Here is a 27,507-nt window from a genome sequence, read left to right on the forward strand (position 1 = left end):
GCTGCGTGAATGGGCAGAGACGAGCAAACACAAAAAAAGGGAGAAAGGGCGACGAGTGAAAGACGAGTCACAAAAAGGGTGGCGGTGCGTTGGGTGTGTGTGTGTGTGTGTGTGTGTGTGCTTCTCTGTGCGTGTGCACGGCGTCGACTTCTCCTTGGATATGGCAATGGTGATGGCGGAGAGGTGGTACACGCACAAGTGAAGCGTGCTGTACCCATCCTACGGGACGGGAGGGGTAGGGTCGGCGTGCCCGGTGTGTTTTTTTTTCCAGAATGGAATAAAGGAGAAGAGAGACAACCAGCAGGACATACGATGCTAGCAATGCAGCAGCACAACAAGACGCACAGAAACTGTGCTGGAGAACCACCCAAAGGCAATATCGGGGCCCACAGTCAGCCCTTCTCGCCTCCCTGTCGCATGTGGTAGAGCGGTGTGCGCAGGTCAGCCAAAAGAAAAAGGGGGAAAAGAGCGGCCGGGCGAAGAAACAGGCGGCGGCAGAGGGCGAATGGGGAGGAAAGTGCACCGCCGTTGCGGGCGCGTTCCTTGCCTGCTTCCTCTTTCTTTGTCGCTTCGGTCTCTCATGCGTTTCGGGGTTTTCTCAGAAGAACTCAAGCGGTGATACCACGTCGTGGTTCATGGCCAACGCCACCGCATCCGCCTCTGCCGACATCCGCAGAAGACGCTCCGCCAACTCTTTGCATTTTTCGTCGACGGACGTCTGTGTCGCTCCGGTGAGGGCGTCGGCGTCGACGTGGCGCAGGAGTTCTCCGAGAGGCACAGCAGAGTCACCTCCAACATGCGTGCGCCAGCCCCTGCTGGGTTGATGAGAGGAGGAGACAGACACACCGGTCACTGGAGACGCCAAGTCACCTTTTCGAATAGAGAGATTGTCATGCAGCAGCGGGGCGGCAGCGATCACATGCAAGCTCGGCGGTGTCGGCGCTTCCAGCTCCTGCGCTCGACTATTCATGGCAACTCCGCTTTGCGCTGGTTCCATGCGTTGCAACGGATCGCACTTCGCCCCTGTGAGAGGCGGGACACGACCTCCGCCATGGGGCGCGGTCAAGTCGAAGCGAGTGACTCTCGCGACTTGCTCGCTGTCAGGAGGCACCGCTTTTGATGGGGCTACCGAGGGGGCGCAAGCGAAAGGGGAAGAGGTGCCGCTCGACGCGCTCGAGCTGGGCGTGGTGCCGCTCACACTGCCGTTGTTGGTCGAAGTCGGTCCGCTCCGCATGGCAGAGCCGACCCAGACCACCGACGTGTCCCCCCTCTCTTGAATAACATGGAATTCAAACTGATCAAGCAACCTTCGCTGCTCTTCGGCCAGCAGCAGCGCTGGTGGGGTAGCGGCCATCACCCGCGGCGAGTGCTCACTCAGCAGTACCAATTCACTCAGCCTGGAAGTTTGAGGAAGGAGCTGAGAGGAAGAGGAAAGATGGGCACAGAAGCGAGGATTGACCGAGAAGAGGGCGGTTCGACGTGATAAAAGTAAAAGACAGAACTGCGCGCCTGCGCAGCGAAACCTCCGCAGGTGCGCACCGCAACGCCTGACGCCTTAAAAGCTCTGAGAGGAGAAGACAATGAGGAGGCCGAATATCAAACAGAGTCTCTAAGGTGTGTGTGAGGAGAAACAAGGCAGGGAGGGAACGCCGCCTGCGCTCTAGTGCTCACTCGCATATGGCGAACTATCGCTGTCTAGTACGATGGCGCCTTGGTGTTTGCGAAGCGTTCGGGGGGGGGGGGGGGCGGAAGGCGAGAGGGACGGGCAGCAGCAATGACACGACGATTGTAAAGCGGGAGAGAGCACACAAAAAGGCGAGTGAGTGAAGATGAGGGTGTATGTAGCGGCTTCATCTGCAGCTTCTACAGCTCCCTCATCAGCCTCTTTTCGATTCCAAGTGCAGAAGCCGCAGTGCTGCTGCTCTCTTCATACGCGGCTCAACTGCGCTGGTGCGCCGAGGCCATACAAACTATCCATGTCCGTCGGCATCGCCTTCGTCGCCCTCTCCTTGCGGGAGGGCCCCTGCAAGACACCCAGTTGCGCGTACGGCGATAGACGAGACCCGCCTGTGCAGCGCAAACACAATGCGAGCACATGGGCCTGTGTCGGCTCACCCTGCCATCCACAGCGAGCGTGCCGTTCCGCGCCCTCTTCCTCCGAGGGGTGGCTGTTATCGACCTTCGTTATTGTGTTCCTTCCTGAGCGCTACATATTGCGCATGCAAAGGTGACGTGAAGCGTGTTCTTCCATTTCTTCCTCCTTTGCGTGCCTGATGTGGGGAAGGCCGCCACGCCGATATACACTCCCACGGACACAGAGAGAGGGAGAGAGGCGCACACGCACACACGCACCGAGCTTCATCGATACAAGAAGCACCTGGTGTACTGGAGGTGTTAGTGCTGGTGCTGGTGGTGGTGGGAGCGAAGGACAGAGAGAGAGAGAATGTCTCTTGGCCTCCTCACGAGCGTGTGTCTGTATGCGCGTGTGCGTCTCTTCCTCAAGTCCGATTGGTGGGTGCTGGCGATAATTAGTCGTGAGCACTCGTGAAGAAGCATGTATATGTGTGTCTATCTAAGCGCGGGGAGTCGCTATTTCGGAAGCAAGTTCTTCAGCTCTGGTTTTCGTTTAACCTTCTTCCGCGGCCGCTCCCCGCCTCACTCTCTTGGCCAACTCCCGCCACGGCTCTCCGCTCATGCGCAGAAAGGGAGAAAGGGAAAACGAGTCTGAAAGCCACGCGCGCATGCGTGTCAGCGAAGTGGTAGAGAGGAGTCCAAACAAAAAGAAAACAAAGAGATGAAGAGAAAGAGAGAACGCGGTTCCGCACACGCTCCAGACAGCAACTGAATATACGAACACAGACGCGCAAATATGTATATAGGCAAGCGTTGCTTCCTCTCACAGGCGCGGCTGCCCTGTTCCTCTCACCATTACTTTTTCTTGTTTGTGCGTGCGTGAGCACATGTGCGGCTAAAGAAAGAGAGCTCGCCACCACCGCCCCTGCCGCATGCAGGTGAGCAATACAACCCGAAGAAAGCGCAAAACACGAAAGCACGGGGTAGAGAGAGAAATGAAGACAACAGCTGTCGACTGTCTGCACCTCTTCAAGCAACACACAAAAATGTCGATACCTCGAGCGCACGGGCGTCTCATACGCAGCCAGGCAGCGTAGCGAACGGCCACCATAAGAGAGAAGAAACGGGCAAGGTGATGCGCCAGGGCGGGGGGAGGGGGGTGCGCTGCGATGCCCTTGGCGAGGGACAGAGAGAAGAGGTGGGGCAGAGGCATCACACAGTGAGTCGCAAAAAAGAAGTAGAGACAAGAGGCAGGAAAGAAAAGGTCACTCGCAGTCGAGGTAGTGTGCGTAGAGGTGAAAGAGGGAGACATGCGCGGGAATGGTGAAGCAGCGCCGGTGCCCCACCCACCACCAAAAAGCGCACGCGCGCGAAGCAAACACATAGGCAAAAAGGAGGGAAGAAAGAAGACCCAAAGACGAGCGAAACAACAAACAACAAAAGAAAAGAAGCCGCACGCCGAAACACATTTCTCACGCACGCCTGGCGCTTTTGTCGCTTTCTGTTGCTGTGAAACCTCGGTGTTCGGCCGACCTAACCACACACACACACACACAGGCAGGCAGGCAGACAAACAGACACAGATCCGTGATGACCAACGTCAACATCGCGCTCTCGTCCCGCTTCGTCCTCCGCGATAAAGAGAATCAGACGAAAAGGAAGCCACACAGAAGCGAGCGAGAATTCGAAGAGAGAGAGGGAGCGAGATGCGGGACGGGTAAGACACAAGGGCGGTGGTGACAGTGGTGAGCGGTCAGTCCAGGACACACGCACACACACAAGCCTAATCTCATAACCATCATGGAAATGCGCGCTTAGAAGCAAGAACGCGGGAAAGAAGGGGGAAGACTAAGACAGTCGCCGATGGTGAGAAAGGGGAAAAGGGCTTTCACAGGTTCTGCACTCAGGTGTTTACAAGAACAAATGAAAAGAAATCAACGCAAAAAAAAAAGAAAACGTAAACGCACAACAATACAGTTTGGCGTATACGCGCGTCTGTGTGTCTGTGTGTGTGTGTGTGTGTGTGTGTGTGTGTGTGTGCTTCAGGAAAGAGAGAGAGACTCGGCATATGTACGCGTGTCGTAGATGAATGCCCTCCTCGCTTCCATTTTCTTTCGCTGGTTGCTCTCCCGTCAAAGACTGCTCCTGCGTCCTTACATGTGTCCAGTAAAAGCGAGAAGGCCGAGAAGTAAAGGTCGTCAGCAAAGATGAAAACAAGTCGGCCATTTTTGCCTCCGTGAGCGCATACGGGGACAGGGACGAGCACAGAAAACAAAAAAAAAAGGGAAAGGACGCGGCACCACAAAGAGAAAGAGAGAGCACCGGGCACCGGGCAGCGGGCAGCGGGCAAAGAACTTTCTCGCCATCAACGCGTACCTACGCACACGCACACGCACACGCACACGCATGCACCCAAACACAACATACAAAACACCTTGATCGGGTGGAAGAGAAAGAGAGAAGAAAAGGAAAAAAGGGGGTGAGGGAGGGGGCAACAAAAAAAAAGGAAGAAGTTCGCGTTTAGTTGGCGCTTACTTATTTTTCAAACACGCACAACAAAAATTTTTTGTTGTTGTTGGTTTGGTTCGCATCGCGCGATCTTTGGTTTTACAACAAGAGGAGAAAATGGTTTTGCTTGGCGGCAGGCGGGGAAACAATAAAAAAACAAAAGATAAAAGAAGGGGGGTGAGGGGACGGAGAGAACAGAGAAGACACGCGTGTTGAAGAGGGGATACACACACAGGTATAGACAGAGACAGGGAGAGAGAGAGACAGAAAGAAAGAGGGAGGGGGAAGGGCGGCAGACCACGTTAACCAGGAAAGGCGCCGAAGTCGACCGCCGCGCCACCACCACAAGGGTATCGGCAAAGTTGGCACGTACTCCGCCACACGCGGAGGCACGCCTCGAGAGCGGCCTCATGTCGCGTAAGGGTACCGCTGCTCTTACCTCCTGAACGCACTCGCGTCCGTCCAATCAAGGGATCTCGCTGAAGATGGCGACAGCAGTGCCGAAGACGACGGCGACCACGCCACCAACGATCAGCACGATGCAGCCAAGGTAGTTCAGGATGCCGACCTTCTTGAGCGTGAAGCCACCCGAGTAGATGAAAAAGTACGCCGGAAACATGAAGCCGAGAAAGCCACCGCAGATACCGCCGAGCAGGGAGAAGACAATGTTGATGCTGGGGATGAAGAGACCGCAGATGAGCGCGGCAAGGGCAAGGAAGCCACTGACGATCCAGTTCAGCCAGTCCTTCACATCAGACGTCTTGCCCATCCCCAGACAGTAGTAGATGGCATCGCGCGAGGGCTGAATGCAGATGGCGAAGCCGACGCACAGCTTGATGCAAATACCAATGTACGAAATCATGAAGAGCGGATCCTCAAGCGGGCGGTACAGCAGCAGAATCGAGCCGTCCACCTCCGCGCCAAAATCGCAGTAGCCGAAGAAGCCGGAAAAGAAGTTCAGCAACGCCACGACGAGCATACTGATCGTCGCGTCGCGCGTCATGCGGCCGAGCGTGGGCTTCTGCATTTCGTCGAAAATCTCAAACACGTTCACTTGGCAGATGAATGCGAAAATGAACAGCGTGAGACCGTTGACGGCCGGCATGCCGTTGTTGGCGAGCACGATGTCCTTGCGGATGCCGTTCTTGAGGCCGTTGCGGGCGGAGTGAACGATCACGCAAATGACGAAGAAGACGACAAAAGACACGCCGATCACCGACGCGTAGCGTAGCGAGTTGATCTCCTTCGGCAGCGACAACGTGAACATGCCAACGAACCAGATCAGTCCAATGAGGATGCGGTGGCCATTGTCCGTCTTAAAGAACGCGTTCGTGTTGGGGCCATCCAGCATCGGCGACAGCAAGTCGCCGACTGAAATGACGTACCCGACGCACGTGCCCCAACAGAACATTAGCATGAGGAACGCAGCAAAGTAGTCCCAGCCGCGACCCAGCATGCCGCGCGCCATCTCCTCATACGACCGCAGACCCGTCTTCAGCTTCGCCTGGCCCAGCAAGCGAATGGAGTAAATGGTGCACGCACACACAACGGCGAGCAGCACAACGGACACCACCATACCAGACTGGTGAAAGCCGGACGGCACAGAGACAATTCCGGCACCGAGGGTGGCGCTTGCCAGATTGTAGATGTTGGCGACCAGCCCACCATGGGGGATGATGGAGTAGACCCTCTCGATGGCCCCGCGCACGCCAGTGGAGTTGGCTTGCGGCACGGCCAGTCCATCGACGCTGGACGAGGAGTAGGACTCGCCCGCGGTGCCCTTCATCTTTGTGACAGCAGCGCTGTCTGCGGCAAGGACATTGCCGCTCGCCTCGGTGTAGGGGTAGTGGGTGGCGAGCTCCTCGGGCAGCGGGGCGGAGCGGTCGTCGCTGTCGCTGGAGTGGTTGTGGTGGTTAGCGCCGCTCATGATTGCCTTGTACAGCAGCGGGGTTCTTTCGTCAACAGCAAACACTGGGGGTGTTGTTGGGGAGATGGTGTCGTTCGACGAGGTCGGCGAACAGGACGGGGTACCCTTCACGCAAACAAGTGCCCAGTTGACCCGATTGTGCGAAGAGGGCTGCTCCTCAGAGGGCGTGGTGCTGTTGCAGCTTGCGAGGGCGAGAACGGCTGAGCAGGGCGCAGACGGGCGTACGCGGCTGACCGTGTGCGATATCGTCGAGCCTGCCTTTGCCTCTGTTGACGTGAGCAAAGAGCGAGTGCGTGTGCGCCTCTTGTCTTTGCTTTCAAGCTGTCGTGCGGGAGCGAGCTGGGGGGAGGGGGGAAGGGGTCGTGTACGTGCGTGTGCACTCTGTTCTGTCCTTTTTTTTGTTACTGATTAAAACTCTTAAGAGGAGGCTACGCATCGACGTGGGAGGGCGCGAGTGGGAGAGGGAAGAAAGGAATATGGGGCCGCAGCACCGCAGCAGCGGCGGTGCCATGTGGCCGCGTGAGGAGGGGCGGATGAGGACGAGAGAGAAAGAGATCGAAAAAAGATATGGGTGGCACACGCGAGAGAGAGCCACCGGTGGAGCAGACGTGTACCTCTGGCATCCATCCTCGCCCCCGAAATAGTCGATGGCGAGGCAGCGAGAAGAGCGCGTAAGCGTATGATCACCGTCGCGTCCACACAAGAAAAAAAAAACAGTAATAACGAGGAATCGGCATCCTCGCATGCGCCGCTGCACAACGACAGACGAAGGCACGCGAAAGCCATCCGTCCACGGTGGTTTCTCGCAAGAGGGGATGAGGTAAGAACGTCGAATTCGTGCGAGCACTCGGGGGGCGAGTATGAGACGCACTGCTCTCCCATAAGAAAAAGACGAAATACGACGACGCAGTTGCTTGTTGATGGGTGTTTGGCGTTAGTGTGATAGAGGGGAGCGATTATGAGGAAAGGAAGAAAACATCCTCGGGGGGGGGGGGGGCAGGCATGCACACAACAGAGCACAGATGCATCCAAAGCGCCGCGCAGAGGAACGCGGACGCGGAATGAGCGCACGCGTGTGCGTATGCGCGGGTACAGCATGAGTGCAGGCAGACATGTGAAGAAGACACCCAGGCACACACGTGCAGGCAGGAGGGCGCACCACCTCCTCACGAGGGCCCTGGGGTTGTTTAATCATCGAGGACGTCCTTGACGAGTCTCCAGCCCCACGGATTCTCTGGGCAGGGGTACGGCGGCGCCAGCGGCTCACCACGACGGCGCCGCTCTGCATCGTCAGCGGCGTGTTCCAGCGCCTGCTGCACCGCCCGTGTTCCGGTGCCCCAAAACAGAAGCGGCTTATCAGGCAGTTGCCACTGCTGCCCAAAAAGCTGTGGCTGAAACCGCTTCTTGTTCTTGCGAAACGGGTCGGCAGAAAGGGCCTTGTCAGCATCCCGGACCTCCTTCCAGGCCTGCACATCCGCGGCAGAGACGTAGGACATGCCTTCTGGGATGGGCAGAAGCGGTGGCCGCTCAGCCTCGTCCATGGCATCCAGCCACTCCAAGTCGGACTTCACGTCCGCCTCTAGTACATTCAGCAGACGCTGCGCCACCTTGTCCTTCTTCGCCTGCAGCAGCCGCTGAAGCTCCTCGGCGCGGCCGGCACGGCTGCCGTCCGCGTTCGTGAGGCCAACCTGCTGCATCACACGCGTGAATACTTCAGCCTTGGCGGCGGCCTTGCTACGTCGGCGTGTCTCTCGGCTGTAGGTACGGATGACTGATTGGGTGATGCGGCCAATTTGCTCGAACAATGCGGCAGCCTCAGCGTCTTGCTCAAACACGTTCGCGTTGCCGGCAGTCGCGGCGACTGCGGTAGCGACATCACCGGAGGTCGCAGCGGCAGAGCCGCCCATCGATTCGGTGCCGCCAGCCTCGGTGGTGGAAGCTGCTGAGGAGTTGACAGAGTCGCCGAGCGCGGCGAGCCGCTGCTTACGCTCCATGAGCTGCGCGTAGAGTTTTCGGCACTCCGCCGCTTCTGCTGTCGCTTCGACACCCTCGAAAATCTTCGCGTTCTCACGTGCCTGCGCGATCTGCCGCTCCATCTGCAAATAGGCGATGTACCGCAGTCTCCGCTCGTGTAAACTCTTCAGCCGTGGGTCGTCTGGGCGCATGAACATCTTCTCTACCAGGCGCACCGCCTGCTGCGTGCGCCCACCGGCAGCCGCCCGCTCGGCCTGCATGGCGGCTTCGTGGCCTGCGGACACCGGCGCGTCCGCCTCGCGCGCGACCCGGGCTTGCAGCTCCAGCGCCGCCGTGTCGCCGTCGCGGATCGCCTCCAGTCGCTTGTACTCCGTCGTGTGCTCGAGCGGGATGCGGACAAGGCGCTCGTACCACCGCTTTGCCCAGTCCACTGGGTGCGCCTCCTCCTTGGCGGCGAGGTACTGCACAACGTCAAGTGTGCTGAGCTTATTCGCGTCTACGGAGTACAGCCGCCTAAGGCTCTCCGTGTATGCGTCGAGGCGCTCGTCCTCGGGGCCGTGGCGGAACCCCTGGGAGACGGTGAGGCGAGCAAACACCTCACAGAACTGCATGAACTTCTCCTGCGCCTCCAGCTCCGTGATGAGGCTCTCCACGACGCTGAGCTCCAAGCCGAGAGCCTTGCCCAGTGACCGGCTCAAGGCGGCGCGCTTCTTCGTCTTGGCAAGAGCTGCAGGAGACGGAGAGAAGGTGTCATGGCCGGCGCCTAGGCCTGCATCCACTGCTGAGCACGACGTGGAAGGGCACGCGCCGCCTTCCGGTACCGACGCACCGGTGGAGGGGGTCGGAGCAGATGGCTCGGACGACGGAGAAGTGCGATGCCGTGTTGGCGACGATACAAGTCGCCGCAGCCGCTGCAGCTCGCTCAGCTGCCGCTTCCGCTCCTCGCGCGCCTCCTGCCGAACCCTCTCCTCCGCGTACTTGAACATGTGGCTCAGATGTCGCTGCGTCTCGACGTTCAAGTCTGCCAGCATGTTCGCCAGCTTGCGGCGGGCCGTTTCCGTGCTCACGCCCTCGCGGCGCTGTCGCACGTAGTCCGTAAACACCTGCTTAATCTGCACCATTGCATCTTCCAGTGCGTCCACCTTGTCAGGGTCAAACAGGCTTGCGTCACCGGCCTCGAATATGGCCTGCGAGACGCCAAGTGAACGCTGTGGGTCTTTGAGCTGCACGGGCAGCCCCATCTTCAGTCGCTCGAACTCGTCTCGCACGGTGCGACTCGGATCGAGGTCGCGCGGGTCAGCCATGGTCGTTTCAAAGTAGCGACGCCGCTGCTGCTCTGTCGCCTCCGTCGGGTGCTCGCGCAAGAGCTTGCTCATGTACTTAGTGAATGCATGCTTGTCCGCCATAGGTACACTCTCCCACTCCGCATCTGTCATCGACTTGGCGCGCTCGGCGACGTCCTTGCCAACCACTTGCTGTACATGATGCTTGCGGCGCTGTTTGCGACTCTTCGCCGTACGCGAAGAGGAGGACAGGGGCGGTGATGCGGCCCCTGTCCTGCCGGGCCCACCGAGCTCTGCAAGCATGGCTTGCTGTTCAAAGTGCGCCTCTTGCTGCGCCCCCATGGCTGCAGCACGGCGCAGCTTGGCGCGATAGCTGCGAGGGTTGAGAAGCGAGCTGCCCGGATTGGGCAGCTTCCTCGCCGCCAACGCAGTAGAGCGGCGACGCAGCATGAGAAGCACGCAAGGGTGCACCAAAAAAAAAAAGCAGCAAGAGAACAATGTGCGCCTCTGCCGCTATCCGAGGTCTCCGGCCCACTTGTGTGGATGCGTGGGCCTGTGCGTGGGCACTTATATCCAGCGCAACGTCAGGTTCGGCAGAGAGCGTGCACCATGGTTCGAGCGAGCGGGGAAAGAGAGTCGAGAAAGGAGAGACGTAGAAGGGGACGAGCAACGCATGTGCACGCCGCTTGCGCCTGGCACTGCTACGGAGAGGGAGAGAGATGCACGTTCGAGGTGCAACGGCCAGAGCGCGCGGAGGGAAGGGGTACGAGAAAAAGCCTGTGCTGTCCTCCGCAACCCGCACAGACTGTTCCCTCGACTCTTTGCACCCCTTGATGGCTCGGGAAGCGCCCGCATAATGACAAGCGCTGCAGTGGCGGTCACCCAACGAGGGGGAGCCTCGCGTCTAGTCACACGGCGCGATGAGTTGCGTGTACGCGTGCCTCAAGATAGACTCGGTTTGCCTGAAGCTGCAGATGATGCGGCGAGCGGCAAGGGGAGAGAGAAGGCCGCATCGATGATCGAACGCAGCCCAGCATAGTCCTCTGCACACACACACACACTTCTGCTCCGTAGCATGAGCGGCGGCGCACAGCACACGCAGACCACACCACTGACGCGGAGAATTAGCCGACTCCGATTCGGCACACTTCTTCGCCGTTGGAAACACATGAAGGGCGGGGGGGGGGGGCAACTTTCTAGCGCATGGCGTCACAGCCATGGGCGCGCGCACAGGTACAGACAGCGAAAACTCTCTTCGATCAGCAAACCTTCGCTCACACGATGTGAAAGCCTACGAAAGAATTGAGGCAGTGAAGGATTAGAAATCGAATTCGCAAAAACCCGCCTAAAAGACGCGCATCACGCGCACCATCGACAGAGATCATAGGAGGTCACAGCATATTGGTTGCACATATGTATGATGCACGCCCTTGATTGGGGTGAGGGAGCGTGTGGACATCTGATTGGTCATCCCCCGCTCCGTACGCGCAGGCGGGGAGAGAGAAAGAGTGAGATAGGAGAGAAAAGAGGCGCACACAGAGAGAGAGAAGCAGGGAAACAGCCAAGCAGAGTACGGAAGTGGCGGGACAGAGTGCATGCCGCGGAGATACACCACGAGAAGAGAAGGGGGCACACGACCTCGTTGTCACTTATGGGCAGCTCAATACAAGCCCACCTTTTCGGGCGCGCAGCGATCGACTTCGCGACATGCATCGCATTGGAAGAGCTCCCTCTCGCGCTCCGAGACACAAAGACCGGGGATAAGAGGAGAAAGCGAGTGAGCGCAGTGCTGCTCTCACCACCCGTCATTATCTCATTCGAGGGGTGCAGTGAACGAGTACTACGATACAGGACACAAGGGGTAGTAGTGTGACCGCCGCCGCCGCCCCGCTGTGCCCGAGAATGAAAAACAGGTGATGTGCTGCGCACTTCTTTGTTTCCTTTGCGTTCATGTTGCGGTTCGTCTGCAACCCCGACGGAGAAAAAACTGGAGAGCCCCGGCCAAAGACAACGACGAGGGAAGGGGGGGAGCAAGGAGAGCTGTGCACACAAACACACGCCAACAGTCGGTGTGTGTGTCTGTGTGTGTGTGTGTGTGTGTGTGTGTACGCGCGCGATAAAGAAAGCGAGCGGGGCGAAATGAAGTAGAAGTGGCCTCAGAAAGCGAAAAAATAAGATGAGGGAGATGTGAAAGAGCCCGTTGACAGCCGACTGGTGCCTTCACCTTGCTGCGCGTGGCATACACGCTCGCGCACGCACACGCGCCCAGAGACGAGCACCGCCCATAGATGCACAGACATTTCTGGCGTACGCAAAGAAGAGAGAGACTGGCGTGACAGAGACAACGACGGTGGTGGTAGAAATTAGTGTAGGCCGTGGCGCTCAAGAGCACACCGCGTTCATGACATGACGACAAGGAGCGAAAAACAGCACAGAGAGAGAGAGAGCTGACAGCGGCACTCCATAGCTTGCCAAAGTCCCCGAGAGGCGGCACAAAAAAGAGACGAACGAGGAAGATGCGCCTGAGTATGCATGCAGGCGCACCGCCCGCTGCATGTGCGCCTGTGTTTCTCTGTGCGTGTGTGTGTCGATGAATGACCTCAGTGTGAAGAGGAGGGCATATGCACCCTGTGTGCCCGGCGAGGTGGCAGAATACCGGTGGATGGAAAAGGAAAAGGAAAACGACACAGATAAATGAGGAAAGCCGTGGAATGAAGGAGTCCAGCACGAAAGAGAGAAAGGAGGAGGGGAGGCCCCAAGACGGCGTCTGCAGCGGCGCAGCGCTTCGCTGATTCAGCGCCGCGAGTCGCTTGCAAGCGAAAACACAAACAGGCAAGCACAGCAGCTACGTCCTCATTCAATCTACGATATCCTCGTCGCTCACACCTCTTCTCCACCGGCACCCCTCACGCGAGAGGAGGCAAGAGGGAAGCAACAAAAAAAAAAACGGCACCATATGCGACTCAGCGGTCCCACTAAGCTTCTGGAGTTAAGTCTAAATGGCGCTTCAGCAAGTAGCCAAACCCGCTCAGCGCCACAACCACGGCAGCCACCTGCACATAAGCCATCCACTTCAGAAGCGAGACGGTCCGCTGCAGGTGTTCGATCTCCGCCTGCTGCTCCATCCAGCGATATCGCATCGTCTGAATTTGCGCCTCCCTCGCCGCCGTCAGTAGCGCCTTTTCTTCGCACATCCATCCACCCGTACTCGCGGGAGCGGGTCCGCGGCCGCCAGCGCGGGAGCCTTCCCACATGGCGCGATCCTGGCTCAGCATCGTCATGGCCACATGAGAGGTGCGCGCCATCGTGCGAGTGCTATTGAAGACAAGCAGCGTCACCAGCACCGCCAGTACAAGCAACGTGCCATGGAAGACAGAGCCAAGGCCGCCGCCATCGCCACCGCCGACACCGCCGTCGCCGGCGTTACCATTGGCCTCGGCGCCCTCAGCGTCGCCACCGCCGTTCTCGGCCGGCGCCACCGCGCCACCGCAAAACTCCTCACTAATCATATTCACCATTTGCCGATACGCTGATGTCATCTCTTTGATGGCACGCGGCGTCGCTATGTATTGGATCGCGGAAAAGGACATACTCATTTTACGGCAGTTGCCCCAAATGGCGATGGAGCAGTCGCTGTCGGCGCTATCGGCGGTGATCTCGAAGTACGCCTCGGTGCGGAAGGAGCCGCCGGCCGGCACTTCAGGCGTCTGCGACGATATCTGGTACACAAGCATCAGCTTTCCCTCTGGTGTGTTGATGTAGGCGAAACGGTGCGCCTGGTTCAGTGGCGTCGGCGTACCAGCACGCGGCACCTCGACAATGGCGACGAGCGACACGAAGCGCGAGCCGCTGCCGTGGTCGACTGCGTAGTCCCACGGGCCGATCTCGAGTTTCGACTCATTGCGCCTGTCGTGGTACTTTCTCAAAAACTCGGTGTTGTCCTGAAACACGTTGTCCCATAGCTTCTGGATGGTGAGGCCTTTCAGCAGCGTCTGGGGCAGCATAATCTTTTTGTCCTTGCGCGTGGCACTCGAGAACATGTTCTGGGCGATTCGGTTGTTCTTGTACACCTGCTTGCTCAAGAACTTGTCCGCGGTCGTGCCGCTCATCGGTACGAGTGGCTCTGGCATGGCTGATAGACAGGGCCGAAAGCGGACTGTATAAGAGTGTGTGTGTGTGTGTGGTTGTGGCGAGGGTTAGCAGAGGGGCGGGAAGCAGCTGAAACAAGATGTGCGTATTGAGATGCAGCACCGACAGATAGAGAGCAAGGAATGGCGCACACACACGAAGAGAGAAAAGTCCAAGGTGGCTCTTCACACTCGACGTTCTACGAGGTATACGCGCGTGCCCGTGCTCTGTTTCACCTGCGGGTTCGGAGAAGGGGAAGGGGGGAGCTGTCAGGTTCCCCACCAAACGCGGCGCGGCACCAACAATATAAAAGAAAAGCGATACGTTGGCCAACGGAAGAAAAAAGAACACGTGTGTGCTTGCGAGTGCCCGCAGAGAAGATTAGTTGCTAAGGTGTTCAGCACTGACGAGATCCCAAAGTGCACAGATGGGCGTACTGCGTGTACGCATATGCATGTACATGAACGTGTGTGTGTGTGTGTGTGTGCTTCCCGTTTTCCATGTGCGGGCGCAGCAGGTCAAGCGCGTTGGAGAAATGCGGAAAGATGTGGAATCCTTCTTTTCGTTGTTGTTCACTAATACTATTGCTCGAAGTACGCGGCCTCCCTGTCACACGTGCGTGCACTTCTCTCTGGCGTGGCTCCTGGAGCGCACGGATAGCGTAGTGTGGAGGACGGCACTCGTCACGATGTCGAAGAGATGAACAACGACCAAAGAAGGAGTAGGTGCGCGTATGCAGTCATTCGAGAGCGAAGAGTACAACGGAGGAGGTGGAGCGATACGGAAAACATAAACGTGCACGGGCATCGAGGACTCCGGCCGGCCAGAAAGCTCGCAGTGTAGCGAGAGGAGTGAGCGAGAAGTAAAGGAGGGGGAGGGGGCTGTGGCGACAGCCACCTCCGAGTGTCACATAGGGAAGAGGGAAGGGGAGGGGGCAAAGCAAGCAAGCATTATACGCATCCGTGCCGCTCGCTGATAGGCGCGTCCTGCTCCGCCTTGCCGTCCACTCGGCCTTTATCATCGCCTCCTCTGCGTTTGGTTGCGACGCCTGCGTCGCATGCTCGTCTGCCGAGTAGGCAAGTCGTTTGGAAGGCTAAAGAAAATGACCCCACGCAACACAGAAAAGATCGACCGCCACGTGTCCTCCCTGCGAGGGTGAGTGAAAGACGGAGGCAATCAGCAAAAGAAGAGGAAAAAAGGCTAAAGTTGCAACGCCTGTCTCGCCGCGCATGCCGCTGCAGCCACGCTCACGCGCGCAGATGGGGTGCAGAGCGACGGCTGCGAAAGAAGCGGGGGAGTCAGGAGAGGATGAGGTGGGGACAGTAAGAGAAACCGACGTCAGACCCCCTCCCTGACCCATCCCTGTGCAGCTACGTACCCACTTCTGCTGCGACGGCGGCCTCCAGTGGGTGAACGCAGCGCTTGCTGCTTAGAAGCGCAGGCGCTGGAAGAACCACATGCTGCTGCCGGCGTTGTAGCGCGCCTGGAACACGTGCCTCACCAGCCTCTTCGAGCGCGAGCGCTTCGACGCGTCAGACACGTTGATCTTGCCGCGCAGCTCCTTCGACATGTCCACGTTGTAGCGGGTGGGCAGGAAGTGCTTGTGGTTCACAACGCGCAGGAACACGCCCACCTGCGAGCGGCGCGCGATCGTCTGCTTGCTCATCCCGCGCACGACCTTCTTCGGGTACTTCTTGATGCCCGCAAGCAGCGCGCGGCCGTACGGGCGCTCCTTCGTCGCGATGTCAGAGTTCTGCACGATCACCGCCTTGTGGCCGGCGTAGCGGCCAGCCGTCACGATGACCACCTTACCGGGCTTCAGGAACTTCGTCATCTCGTCGACTTGCAAGTTGTGCGTGCCAGTTGGAGACGTGGAGGCTGCACTTGACGGGAGCCGTGAAAGAGGATGAGGGGGCGACTTGACAGAAACAACTTTCTGCACCGCGACGTTGGTATGTACGTGCGTGTTTAGGTTTATGTGTAGGTCATCGAATGGGTGGAGGTATGCCCAGCGGCGGCACACATACGGGCAAGCGGGGAGGAGCACGGAAGGTGGTGGGCAAGGCGGGCGAGAGACAACGTGAAGCGCAAGGAGAGCAGAGAAAGTGTGAGAGCTTCGCAAAGCGAGGCGGCACGTGCGTGTCGGCAGGCACACCGAGACAGACCGAGACGCAGGAGGGCGTTTAAGTGGCGTCGGTAGACAAGATGGGGTTCGCTCGCACACAGAGGAGGCCAGCGAGCGGTGGCTTGTCGCGGGGAGCTGGGCGGTCCAGCATGCAAGCCTCCTTGGGCGCGCATGGGCCGCGAGTCACCCCCTCATCAAAGAGCGGAGCCGACAAGAGCTTTCGCCTGTCCCGCCCCTCTTCTCCTCTCCTCTCGCAGTCATCTTCTCCGTCGATTTCCATGCGCTCTTCTTCAAGCCGGGCCCACAACTTCGTGCTGCGCGTCTTTTCGCTCGGTTGCATCGCTGCTGTGGTCGCGGTTGCGTGAAGAGCAGCACGCGTGCGACGGTGGCCGAAGATGCGGCCGAACGAAAACAAGAGAGGACGCACTTGGTGGAGTGCCTGCGGGCGCGTGTGTGCATGTGTGTGTGGCGATGGGTGAGTAGCTGTTCGTGTAGCTTGTGTCCCACGTGAGCAGGGGGAGGGGGAAGGGAGGGGTGCTCGTCTCGCAGTGCGCCAGTCCCACGCAGGCGCACACGCGTGCGCCAATGCAACCATGCGAGCCTTCGCGTGCACACGAGTGTGCCGTGCGCTCACTGCAAAGACTTCAGCAGCCGCTTCTCCATAGTGCTGAGCTTCTGCATGGTCGCCTTTTCCTCGTGGAGGACCTGGTCCTTTGCAGTATCGCGCACCTCCTGCAGCACAAGACGAGCTCTCTCCGACAGCGGTATCGTTTCGACGGAGGATTTTGTGCCCGTTACCTGCACCTTCCTCTCGCCGTTCCGTGGCGGTGACGTCACCTTGCCCAATGGCGTAGCGGCGGCCGATGCCGTGGGCGCTGACAACAGTTGCGACGTGTACCACCACACCTGCAGGCAGTCCTGTACCCGCATCGCATCCATCTTCTTCTGAACGAACCGTAGCGCCGGCACCGCCTCTGCCTCTCGTCCTTCCGCGGCGAAGTGGAGAGCGAGCACGGTGATGTCGAGCAGCTGCTGTGGGTTTCCGAGCAGCGGCAGCATCCTCGTCTGCTCCAGGTTTGCCACCAGACGCTCTTCCTCTGCACTTCCACGCGGCGGCATTCCGCTGAACCGCAGCCCGCACACCATTTGACCCCACAAGAAGGTGTTTGGCCGCAGGCTCGGCGACCGGGCAATGTCCTGTAGCCGCTCGGCGACACGCGCACCGGCGGTTTCGATCAGCTGCGCAAACGCTCTCGTCAGATGAGTCCACTCCTTCACCGTGAAAGCCCACTGCCCAGCGCCTGGCGTTACTGTACCCCGTTGCGTATCCTGCGTCGATGACGCGGAGCCGGTCCACAGCACCGAAGACAGGTGAAAGTACTCCTTCACACATGGCCAGTACCAGTTCAGCCGGGCGAGGTCAACGAAGAGAGAGCGTGACGTGGCAAGCCGCTGCTCCAGTGCCCGCATCGTCTCCAGCAGTAGAGTTGTCGAGACCCCGTCTGCAGGGCCCCCAAAGCGGCAGAGGGACGCGAGAAACTCCGCCAGAGACGTTGCGGAGTTGATGGAGCGGAAGGAGTCGCTTGGCCGCAGCGGCGGGGTGCACAGCCGCTTGCCAATCTCTGCCAGCACCGCCTGCACCGCTGGATTCTCGTACTGGCGTAGTTCGATGAGGCCGTTGAAGCAGAACACCAGCTGCAGAAGCGTGAGGCGCGTGAGCTCCTCCATCGTGGGAAAAAACTTCCCGGGCACCAGAGTCCCGTCGCACGGCGCCTTGACAAATCGCTGGCCGTTCACTTGCCCGAGGCTCTTCAGCAACGTCACCTTCGCGGCAGAACTCAGCGCCGTGCCAAGCTCCGGCAGAGCGCGAACGACGCCGTGCACAACGTGGCGGGACTTGACGTGATGGCGGGCCACCACCACCATCACACTCACCTGCTCGAAGCTCGACAGAGCGCGGCCCTTCAGGTGGTCCATCACTGTGATGTAGGGTGCCTTGGCACCCACACCCATCCTCGACAGAGAAGACAAGTAGCGGACGAGCTGGGATGTGTGCACCTCCCCGAGAGTGCCCTGCAGCGGCCCTTGCAGCTGCTCATTGAGCAGTTTCATGAGGACTCGCCGCTCCTCAGCGACTGCGCGCGCAACAGACTCACGCAGCCTAGGTTGCGTCTCTGGCGCACTGCTCAAATCCGCCGCCGAAGAACAGAGACCGCACTGCTCCTGCTGCTCTTGTTGGTGACGCATCTGCAGAGCTTGATCGGTATAGTGTGCCACGACGAGTTCGTTGAGCACATGCACGCAATCCCTTGCCGTGAAGCCGGCGCTGCAGGTCATAATCAGCCCACACAAGGCGCGGTGCTTGCGCGCCGTGTCGGCCAGCGTCAGCGGAGAGCAGCGCTGCAGCACATCCCTGGACTTGAGGGTAGCTTGACCGTCTGCATCAAAGGCGATGAAAGGCTGCGATGCCGCTGCCACTGTCAACGCGCCGGGCACGTCGGTGGCGCAGGGCGTGTAGACACGCCAGTAGAAGACAGCAGCGGCAACGCTCGCTTGCTCGCGCGAGGACAGCTCTGCCATGAAGCGGAGCAACACCGACGCGGACTTCTCGATGGCGTTTGCAAGCGTGGTGCACAAGTTGAGAACGTGTGCCCGCACCGCGGTGGCTGGCGCCGCCGGTTTCGACTTTTCCCCGGAACCCCCGTCAACGTGCCCTGCGCTTTTTGGCATGTCGTTGTCGATGTATTCATCCAGCGCCGCCTCGGGAATCGTGCCGAGTAGCGGCAGCAAACGTGTCTGTGCGTGATGCACGACAGCGGGGTCGTTGCGACCGGCATCGTAGAGAACTGAAGAGAGGCGGTGCAGTAGTCGTGCGTAAAGGCGCAGACACAGCCCAGCATGCACCCACGATTGACCTCGCACCGAAGTCAGCGACAGAAGATCTGCGAGCGCGCTGGCGCCACTGGCCAGCTGAGGCACCGTGAAGTGCTGAACATCGGCATTCCCCAAGCCCTGCAAAACGGCCAGAAGAAGTGCGTTGTCTGTGAGTCGAAGCGTCGTCAGACGCGTGAGCCACGCGCACAGCTGCGAGACGGACAGTGATGGTACGGTGGTGAGTGCGCATGCAAGTAGATCCGGAATAAGAGGACGGCTGGCGTCCAGCAGCATGGCCCCATCGGCCGCCTCCGGTGGCGTGTCGGCTGCCGTCTCAGCATCCTTCCCCGTCGAAGTAGCCGCGCCGCGGCTTTTCTCACAGTGGAACGGTATCGATGGCACAGAGGATGAGGATGGTGAAGAGGAGGTAGCGCCGTCACTTGAAGCCGGCCGTCGCCGCACCGTCAGCACATCGACCAGCGAGATGAGCTCCTGCTTGCTGAAGGTGCTGAGACGAGCCTGCACCACGCGCAAAACATGCTCCAGCGAAAAAGATGCCCATTCAAAGCTGCTCACGCTCGGCCTACCGCCATGGGGTGCATCCCCCGCGGCAGCCGAGGTCGAGGAGGCGGCTTCGACAATGACCCGCGTCACACCAAGCAGGTCCACAGGCCGCTCGACGACGCTCGCCAGCGCCATCGTCCGCTCCCGAACCTCCTCTAACAGTCGCGAATTCACGAGCGGCGCGCAGGCGTCACAGCCGACGTAGGGTCTCAACTTCAGCAGCGCCTCCATGACCAACACAGTTTCCGTGGCGGTGAGCGAGTCGGCCACTTCCACCAGCTCCGCCTGCACACACTGCACAGTGCTTTGCAGATCCGCGTTCAACACGGTGCGAAAGTCACAGGTCTCACTGACAGCAGCAGCCAGCGCGTGCAGCATGTTTGCCTGCGAGCGTGCATCAGCGCCGCCGCACAGTTGCCTCACTATAGGGAGAGCGTTAAGCGCTGGTGAGCTCGAGGACACGTAGAGCAAGTCGAGCTGACGAAGAGCGTGAACCGCCATACCGGCCTGATTACTCGACAGCACCCCCGGTGTGCACGCGCGGCGGAGAAGCCGTCGCAACTGCACCTGTGCCTGCATGGCAGTGGCGCGTCGGTACTACGTTCTACTGTGTTACACGCACACGAGGGGGGGGGGGGCAAAAAAGAAGGTGCCGCGCTTCATTACAGAGACGGGGCGAGTGCGAAGCAGAAATTAGTAGATGAGTGGACAGTGGTGAGCAAGCACGCCCCTAGAGAGAGGGTCAGAGGAGAAGCGCCTACACAGAGTAAGCCATAAAGCTGTGTTGCGAGTGTGCCAAGGCCCACCTCCTCGCAGAGCTAACACGAATACTGGCGACGGTAGACCCTGTGAAGAGCTGCCACAGTGCTGCCGATCCACCAGAAGCAGCAGACCAGTCAGTGCCCTCTTGTGGGACCAAGGGGCAAACCGACGGATGCCTTCACGCCATCACTTCCCACAAACATACTCACATACGCGCTAGCCACGCAAGTTGCACCACGCGGAGGTGTGTACCACCTGGCCGGGTAAAAGACGGGACGCTGGCGGGAGAGGCGCAGTCGTTGCTCTGTCCGGAGGGAGAAGGTGGGGGTGTGGGGGTGACCCGAATCCAGGCTCCTCCCTGGCTGACCGCTCTCATGATCGCCTTGCAGGCTTTCCGTCCTGCGTTCATGTTTGACCTTTTACGTTGTTTTGAAGCTCGAAAAGAAGAAACGACCAAACGAAAAGGAAAGAGAGAGACGCGCAGGTGCGTGCAGGCGCACCGGCACCGGCACGCACATGCGTGAGCGGCAACGTCAAAGTAGGACAACGAAAGGAGTCAGTGAACGCACGCACACACAGAGAGAGAGAAGGTAACGCGGCGCTTCGCTAAGAAGCAGAGAGCGAGGAGGAAAGATACATGTGAGCAGCTCTAGGAACCCTCTTGATGACGAAGGTCAGCACCACTGCTCTGGAGGTGCACCGCAGATGCCACGCCTTTGCAGCTCATCACGTAGGCGCCTCTCCCACTCCTTCTCCTTTTCTCGAGCTGCCATCCCTCGCTCCTCCCCCCTTCTGAAAGAGCGCGTGTGCGCGTGCGTTGACTCGCTTTCCCCTTCCTCTGTCCTTCTCCGTCGCCGGTCGATGCACTCGGAATTCCACGCGCACGCATGTGGCGAAAAGACCGTCTTCCGCGCAGTATCCTCCGCTGCCACTACACCACGCCCCAGTCGCACATCAAGCCCGCATGTCATGGCGCGCTGGCAACCGCCTTTCCTTCCTTCTGTTTTGTTTTTCACCTCACGCAAGCCTGGGTGTGTATTTCTCCGCCGAGGCTCCCGGCGCCGCCTGGCGCTACGGCGCGAGAGCAGCCGCACATGCACGCCAGGAGCGGGATAGACGCACGCAGGCGCATATCACGCTGAGCGCAAAAGAGGGCAACAGAACACATCGATGAAACAGGCGGACGCGGATGCGTGTACGACGAGCCGAGTGGGAGGGCACGTCCAGGAGGAAGTCTGGCGTGCACGAGAGCGCCCATTCGAATGCCCGGAGGCGGCGGGGCGTTAGCGGCTTTGCACAGATGGGTCGGAAGGGACAGAGAAGGCGGCCGTGCACCCCTTCGGCGCTCTCCAGCCTCCAGATCGGCCGTCCGCCGCGCCCGCCCGAGAAGCCCCTCTCAGACTGCTCCGTGCCTCCGCTGCTTAGAAGCGCAGGCGCTGGAAGAACCACATGCTGCTGCCGGCGTTGTAGCGCGCCTGGAACACGTGCCTCACCAGCCTCTTCGAGCGCGAGCGCTTCGACGCGTCAGACACGTTGATCTTGCCGCGCAGCTCCTTCGACATGTCCACGTTGTAGCGGGTGGGCAGGAAGTGCTTGTGGTTCACAACGCGCAGGAACACGCCCACCTGCGAGCGGCGCGCGATAGTCTGCTTGCTCATCCCGCGCACGACCTTCTTCGGGTACTTCTTGATGCCCGCAAGCAGCGCGCGGCCGTACGGGCGCTCCTTCGTCGCGATGTCAGAGTTCTGCACGATCACCGCCTTGTGGCCGGCGTAGCGGCCAGCCGTCACGATGACCACCTTACCGGGCTTCAGGAACTTCGTCATCTCGTGCGGAAGTGGAAGTACGAGGCAAAATGCTGAAGAGGGAGAGTCAAAGGGGTGCCACGCAGGGCAAGCGCGAAGGGAAGCGAGTGGCCACACAGCGGCGCCGTTGCCAGCGCGTGCGGCGTGTGCGCGTGTGTGTCAAAGAGTGAGTGTCGGTGTGCGAGAGAGAGGGGGAGGTGACCGAAAGGCACACCAGCGCACACACAGTGAGACAACGAAAAGTATCGAGAGAGATGTCGGACGTGAGGCAGAGAGACAGACGGTGAAGAGGGCACCGTGACGAAGGAGAGGCGAGAGAAGACGCCTCACAGCCCAAAGGCGGCGAAAGGGAAGACGAATATGCGGTGCAAGACGCAAGGCGTTCGTCAGAGAACAGCGCAGGCCTAAAGGAGATGAGGGAGCGACGTCAGTGAGACTTTGCTGCTTCCCCTTGACCGTGCAGATGCGTCGAATATCAAAGACACGTACTCGCTTCACACGCGTACCCTAAATCCTCCAGCGCAAGAGCCGACTGTAGGTTTCCTTGCCTATCCTGTGATTCGTTGCGGAAACAGATATCTGCTGTGCCGAAAGCAGCCACGCAAGGGCACGCCGTCACGAAGGTACACATACCAAGGCATACAAGAGTGCGGGCAGCCTGACCTCAGCCCCACTCCAACTACGAATGCACGCGGCGAAGACCGAAAGTCAAAAGAAAAAATGGGCGCACGTCAAGCAGTAGCACGTCCAAGACGTAGTAGCGACAAGAAGGGCACGCAAGAACGGCTCACGGCCAGCTCTGTTGGTCGGGAGTACCGGCCCGGCAGACATGCGCACGCATTTTTGTTCTGCGCTGGGAGAGGGAAAGCAAGACCTGTCCACATCGGGCCAACCTATCGCTGCTCTGCATCCCTCTTCGGCATCACACACGCACACACAAGCAAGGCATCATGCGCTGGTGGCGTGAGGCTGCCTTCTCACATGCGCTGGTACTTGGCCACCGTTGTCCTGATGGCTTCGGTGAACGCGGGGATGCGAATGGGCTGGCCAATGCCGGCATCGTCCACGGTATGAAAGGGGTTCTTGGTCGCAAACTCCGCGTACAGGGCGTGGAGCTCCTTGAACAAATTCGTGCACTCCATCGTTCGGTTGTCGGAGAAGAGCACAAACTTCACCGAGGTCGGGGTCTCGTAGACGTGGATGTTGTGCTCCTCGCACTCGACCAGGGTCATGCAGGCGCTGTCGAGTGGGTCGGCGTTCGGCGTCAGTTGCTGCGACATGCCACAGGTTGAGAAGAGGACGCTGGACAAGGTCAACTGCATATCCGGGTTGGCCCCAAGTTCGCCGATGTTATCAGGGCTCGTGAAGGCCGTCTTGGTGATGAGTTGACCGGACTGGTTGATGATCCACAACAGATGCACCACCATGGCTGCCAGTGGTCGTCGCGACGCTGGTGATAAGCACTGCTACACCTGAGACGACTGCTGCTGCTATTCCTCACCTCGACAGCCAGTCATCAGCTCGTCAAGCCCGACGTGTAAGATAACAACAAAGTAGACAAGACAACGAGGGAGAAGAATAAGGGACACGTGCGGGTGTCCATCGCTGATATGAACGTCCAACAGCGGAACAGTGAACAGGAGGTGAGAGGTGTGTTTGTGTGCGTGTGTGTGTGTGTGTGGGGGGGGGGAGCATCGTCCACATACACACACACTATCCCCTCCTCCTTCCGCAGACGCACGGGTGGCTTTGGTGAAGGGGAAGACAGGGAGTCCTCAGTGCACCGCCATCCGATTGGCAGAACGTTTTACACACACATATACACACACGAGAGTGGCGACATCAGCGTTTCGTCGATGCGCACCCTTGCGATACGATGTTCGCCTGCGTGTGCCGCCTTGGCCACGTATATCCTTTTTTTTTATATCCGCCTTTTCTGTTTTAGTGCCTCAGGGGTGGTGGGGAGCACCAACCCCGCCATTAACGTCACGTTACCCGAGAGTGGTGTAAGGAAGAAGAAAGAAGATGCCATAGAGAGCGCGCTGCAGGCGTTGCGGTTGCCTCGCCGTCGAAAGTGAATAGCGCCAGCCAGCCTCTGCCCCGGGCTGCTCTTTGCTATAACTCGAGAGTAGGTGGAGGGAGAAGGCGTCCGCGCGTCCACGTACTTTGCACATGCAGGCACATCTACACCGGACAAGCAGGCGGTGGCGCCATGTGGCATGCTCTCATGCGCTAGTCCCACTGGGGCAGGGGATCATACGCCAGCAGCCAGTCAGAGCCGTCCCTCGCCTCACTCCACTGCAGCTGCTTCTCGAGCGTAGCCGCATGCACGGCAGCCGTGCCCGCTGCAGCGTCATTGGCGCACCACACAAGCAGCGTCAGCTCACTCGTGCGGTCTGCGTCGCTCTCACTCGCCCACTCGTTGCCCGGCTCCACGGCCAGGCAGTGCGACACAACGTCCAGGTGCACAAAGCCCTGCGTCGAGCCGCGGGTGGGTATCCACACGTCGCCTTGCGCAAACAGCAGGCGACACTCCCCCGACGCATAGAAGCAGTTCAGCGCTCCTGTGTGGGTGAGAAAGGCAAGGGCGGCAGGGGCAACAGGCACGCCGGCGGGTGTGCGAACCTTCATCTCCTTTAGGACCGGCGCGGCGCCGGCGTCGATGGCGCTGCCGCTCTCCGACGGCGTTTGGTCGCACACGGTAAAGGGATGGCGCGCCTCCCAGCCGTAGAAGAGCATGAGGTCAGGGTTTGCTTTGCAGCAGACCTGCAGGACAGCCTGCTCGCCGCGGGAAAGCTCCTTCGGTGGCACCATCGTGATGAGAGCATCCGAGACGCGCACGGCGGAGAGAAGAGAGTCCAGTCGCGCCTCCACCTCGGAGGCAAGCGCCCCGCTGCCGAGCTCGGTGATCAACGTCGCCGCTTGCGGCAGCAACATCGTGAACACCTGCGCCGTCGCCTGCCGCTTCTCTGTCAGATAGACCAGGTGTGCTTCGCAGAAAGCCTCAGCGTCATCGTTCCCGCCCAGCAACAGCAAGACGTGTCGCTCGCCGCGCCACTGAGCTTCTGCGGCGATGTCCTCGATAGATGAGGTGGCCGTATCTTCGCCGCACACGAGTGAGCAGCTCGCGTGCAGCGCCTGAGTAAGCAGCGGTGTCAGCTCAGCCGCCGCACTACCAGGGCATACAATCACGTAAAACTCGATACCAGCCAGCGTCTTGAGACGCTGTCCGGCTCGGGATGGAATGCCAGTCAGAGTCGCCTTGGACAGAGCAGCACCGACGGCGGCGCCGCTATGTGGTTTCACATCCTCGCCAAAGAGGCCGCACCCCCTGACGGGAGTGTACAGCCCAGCCTTGTGCGCCCGCTCCAGATGGCGTTGTGCCTCCTGCAGCGCCTCACGCTCTGCATCCGTCTCCACCAGCGCCAGTGCGCGGCTAAAGCTCACCCAGTCGTACGGCTCCTCGGGCTCTGGCGCGTCCTCGATGGCATCGCTGGCGGCGCCGCGTGGAGAGGGGCTGATCGCCAAGGCAGTGTAGATGGTCACACACCGTGGTCCGACGTGGTCCGCGTTGGCCGTGGCCGCTGTGGGGTAGTAGACGACCGGCGGAAGATAGCTGGGCAAGAAAAAGTTATCGCTGCTCACCTCGCAGGCGTCGCAGAGGGCACGCACGGCGCAGTCCACGCACGACTCCTCGGTGCGGCTGTGAGGCGCAAAAGGAATACGCATGCGTGCGGCCATCGCATCTCCCACGTTGCGCACCAGCACACATTTTCGGCCGCGAATCAGCAGCACACCGTAACCGTGTGCAATGCGAGAAGTGTTATAGTGAACCGGAATCTCCTCGATGGAGCTGCCAGCCGTCATGGAGTGCAGCACCTCCGCCTTGGTGAGCGGCCGCGCCTCCTCGGCGCGCAGCGTTGTGCGGCCCTCCTTGTCACGACTCAGCACACCGGCGACCGCTACTGCAGGTGGCCTCCGCTGCTTCGCTTGCCGGTCAGTTGATGCGGCTCGCGCGTGCCACGCGGCGAGTGTTGAGTCCGCTGCGACCATCGCCGGCAAGTTCGTCACCTCCACGCAACCGTCCGTCGTGCCGACCAAGCCGGTCCCTATGTCTAGCACACGGCCCTCCACGATGACGCGCACCGGATCACACCAGTTGGCGAGGCCGTGAAGACCGCTCACCAGCATACTGCCAGCGCTGTCGCTCACTGCCGCCTTTGCGCCGTGCTCGTGGCCACCGCCGCAGCCTTCGCTGCCGCATCCACAGGAGGACTCGACGGCACCTGCGGAATGACCAGCATCGGCGTCATCCGCGCCCTCCTCGAATTCACTTTCCTCGTCGCTGCTGCTGGCGTCTTCGTAGTCGGCCTCATCCGCGTCGTGGTCGTGACGGTGGTGGTGATGGCGCGCACCGTCCCCGTGGCTGTGGCCGTGGTGGTGCGCGTGGTGGCGGCCGTGCCCCTCATCCTCATCGTCCTCGGCGGCGTCGTCGTAGCCGAGTGTGTCGAGCGGGCTCAGCCGTGGCAGCTGCTCCACGCTCTTTGTCTGCTTGCTCAGCACGAAGTCCAGTCGATACACGCGCGGTGCCGCGTAGCGCTGCTGCACATCGACCGCCGTGCCGTCCGCCGCCGCAAGCCCCGCCTCGCGCGCGATGGCCGCGAAAAGGGACGGCCCCAAGTCTGTGGTGACGCGAAAGGATGAGATGCGGTGATGCACGTCCTTCAGCGCCGTCAGCCATGCAGACCACCCAGGAACCTCTGTCTGCTCCTTTAGCAGCACGATTACCTCTGGAAGCTGATAACCGTCGACGGCGGGGCGTTTGATCACGGCGTTCGTCATGGCGGTGAGGGCGCTCAGTGAGGTGGGGCACAAGAGCACGAGTCGCTGCACGAGTCGATCACGGTGGCCCAGCGTCTTCTCGCCCACAAGCACGTACTTCATCGCGAGGTGTCCCGACACCCCGGCCGCCACCATGGTGGCGTTGTGTGGGTTCAGTCGCGTGATGGCGTTGCTGAGCCGCTTCAGCAGCGGCCCAACAGCGGCGCCGTTGACGTGTTCCTCCTGATCATACGTGGCGGCACTGCTAAGACTGGTGGTGTCGACTACGTAGACGGCGTGCGTGGTGTTGGGGCGAGCCTGGAATACCAGCGTGCTCAGTGGCTCCCACTGAAGGCACGGGTGCTGCGGAGTCGCTGAATTCTTCGACTTGAGAATAATGAGCGGCTCTTCTGGGGCAAACACAATCTGGTAGCCGGGGCGGGTGTTGGCGAAGGCGAACAGACGGACGCTCGTGTCACGGGAGGTGCCGACCACGTGCTCCTGGTGCTGCTGCTTATCTGCTCGACTCATCTTCTAGAAGAGCACGCACAGCGAAGGCCGAGTGCGGGAAGGGATACACGCGGCGAGGATGGAAGACAGGTGGCGAGACAGACAACCAAAGGAGAGCGCACACGCGCGCTGAGTTACAGAGACAGAGAGAGA

The 27,507-nt window shown here is 60.0% G+C and overlaps 8 protein-coding genes across 8 annotated transcripts; all 8 read right to left on the reverse strand.

Moving 5' to 3' along the window:
- Positions 1-5,047: 5,047 nt before the first annotated feature.
- On the reverse strand, positions 5,048-6,508 carry LDBPK_322800 (amino acid transporter, putative; the record flags this gene model as incomplete). The annotated part of the gene is made up of 1 exon (XM_003863645.1): positions 5,048-6,508. The coding sequence occupies one exon, from the start codon at positions 6,506-6,508 to the stop codon at positions 5,048-5,050; it is 1,461 nt and encodes a 486-aa protein (XP_003863693.1).
- Positions 6,509-7,695: 1,187 nt separating this feature from the next.
- Positions 7,696-10,068, reverse strand: LDBPK_322810 (hypothetical protein, conserved; the record flags this gene model as incomplete). The annotated part of the gene is made up of 1 exon (XM_003863646.1): positions 7,696-10,068. The coding sequence occupies one exon, from the start codon at positions 10,066-10,068 to the stop codon at positions 7,696-7,698; it is 2,373 nt and encodes a 790-aa protein (XP_003863694.1).
- A 2,672-nt stretch (positions 10,069-12,740) lies between these two features.
- LDBPK_322820 (hypothetical protein, conserved) lies at positions 12,741-13,895 on the reverse strand (the record flags this gene model as incomplete). Its single annotated transcript, XM_003863647.1, has 1 exon — positions 12,741-13,895. One exon carries the CDS (start codon positions 13,893-13,895, stop codon positions 12,741-12,743), a length of 1,155 nt encoding a protein of 384 aa, XP_003863695.1.
- Positions 13,896-15,322: 1,427 nt separating this feature from the next.
- On the reverse strand, positions 15,323-15,727 carry LDBPK_322830 (ribosomal protein L27, putative; the record flags this gene model as incomplete). The annotated part of the gene is made up of 1 exon (XM_003863648.1): positions 15,323-15,727. One exon carries the CDS (start codon positions 15,725-15,727, stop codon positions 15,323-15,325), a length of 405 nt encoding a protein of 134 aa, XP_003863696.1.
- A 921-nt stretch (positions 15,728-16,648) lies between these two features.
- On the reverse strand, positions 16,649-20,035 carry LDBPK_322840 (hypothetical protein, conserved; the record flags this gene model as incomplete). Its single annotated transcript, XM_003863649.1, has 1 exon — positions 16,649-20,035. The coding sequence occupies one exon, from the start codon at positions 20,033-20,035 to the stop codon at positions 16,649-16,651; it is 3,387 nt and encodes a 1,128-aa protein (XP_003863697.1).
- A 1,604-nt stretch (positions 20,036-21,639) lies between these two features.
- On the reverse strand, positions 21,640-22,044 carry LDBPK_322850 (ribosomal protein L27, putative; the record flags this gene model as incomplete). The annotated part of the gene is made up of 1 exon (XM_003863650.1): positions 21,640-22,044. One exon carries the CDS (start codon positions 22,042-22,044, stop codon positions 21,640-21,642), a length of 405 nt encoding a protein of 134 aa, XP_003863698.1.
- A 956-nt stretch (positions 22,045-23,000) lies between these two features.
- Positions 23,001-23,450, reverse strand: LDBPK_322860 (hypothetical protein, conserved; the record flags this gene model as incomplete). Its single annotated transcript, XM_003863651.1, has 1 exon — positions 23,001-23,450. The coding sequence occupies one exon, from the start codon at positions 23,448-23,450 to the stop codon at positions 23,001-23,003; it is 450 nt and encodes a 149-aa protein (XP_003863699.1).
- Positions 23,451-24,255: 805 nt separating this feature from the next.
- On the reverse strand, positions 24,256-27,375 carry LDBPK_322870 (hypothetical protein, conserved; the record flags this gene model as incomplete). The annotated part of the gene is made up of 1 exon (XM_003863652.1): positions 24,256-27,375. One exon carries the CDS (start codon positions 27,373-27,375, stop codon positions 24,256-24,258), a length of 3,120 nt encoding a protein of 1,039 aa, XP_003863700.1.
- Positions 27,376-27,507: the final 132 nt, after the last annotated feature.

This window comes from Leishmania donovani, chromosome 32 (genome assembly GCF_000227135.1).
Source record: "Leishmania donovani BPK282A1 complete genome, chromosome 32".
Classification (NCBI taxonomy): Eukaryota; Euglenozoa; class Kinetoplastea; order Trypanosomatida; family Trypanosomatidae; genus Leishmania; species Leishmania donovani.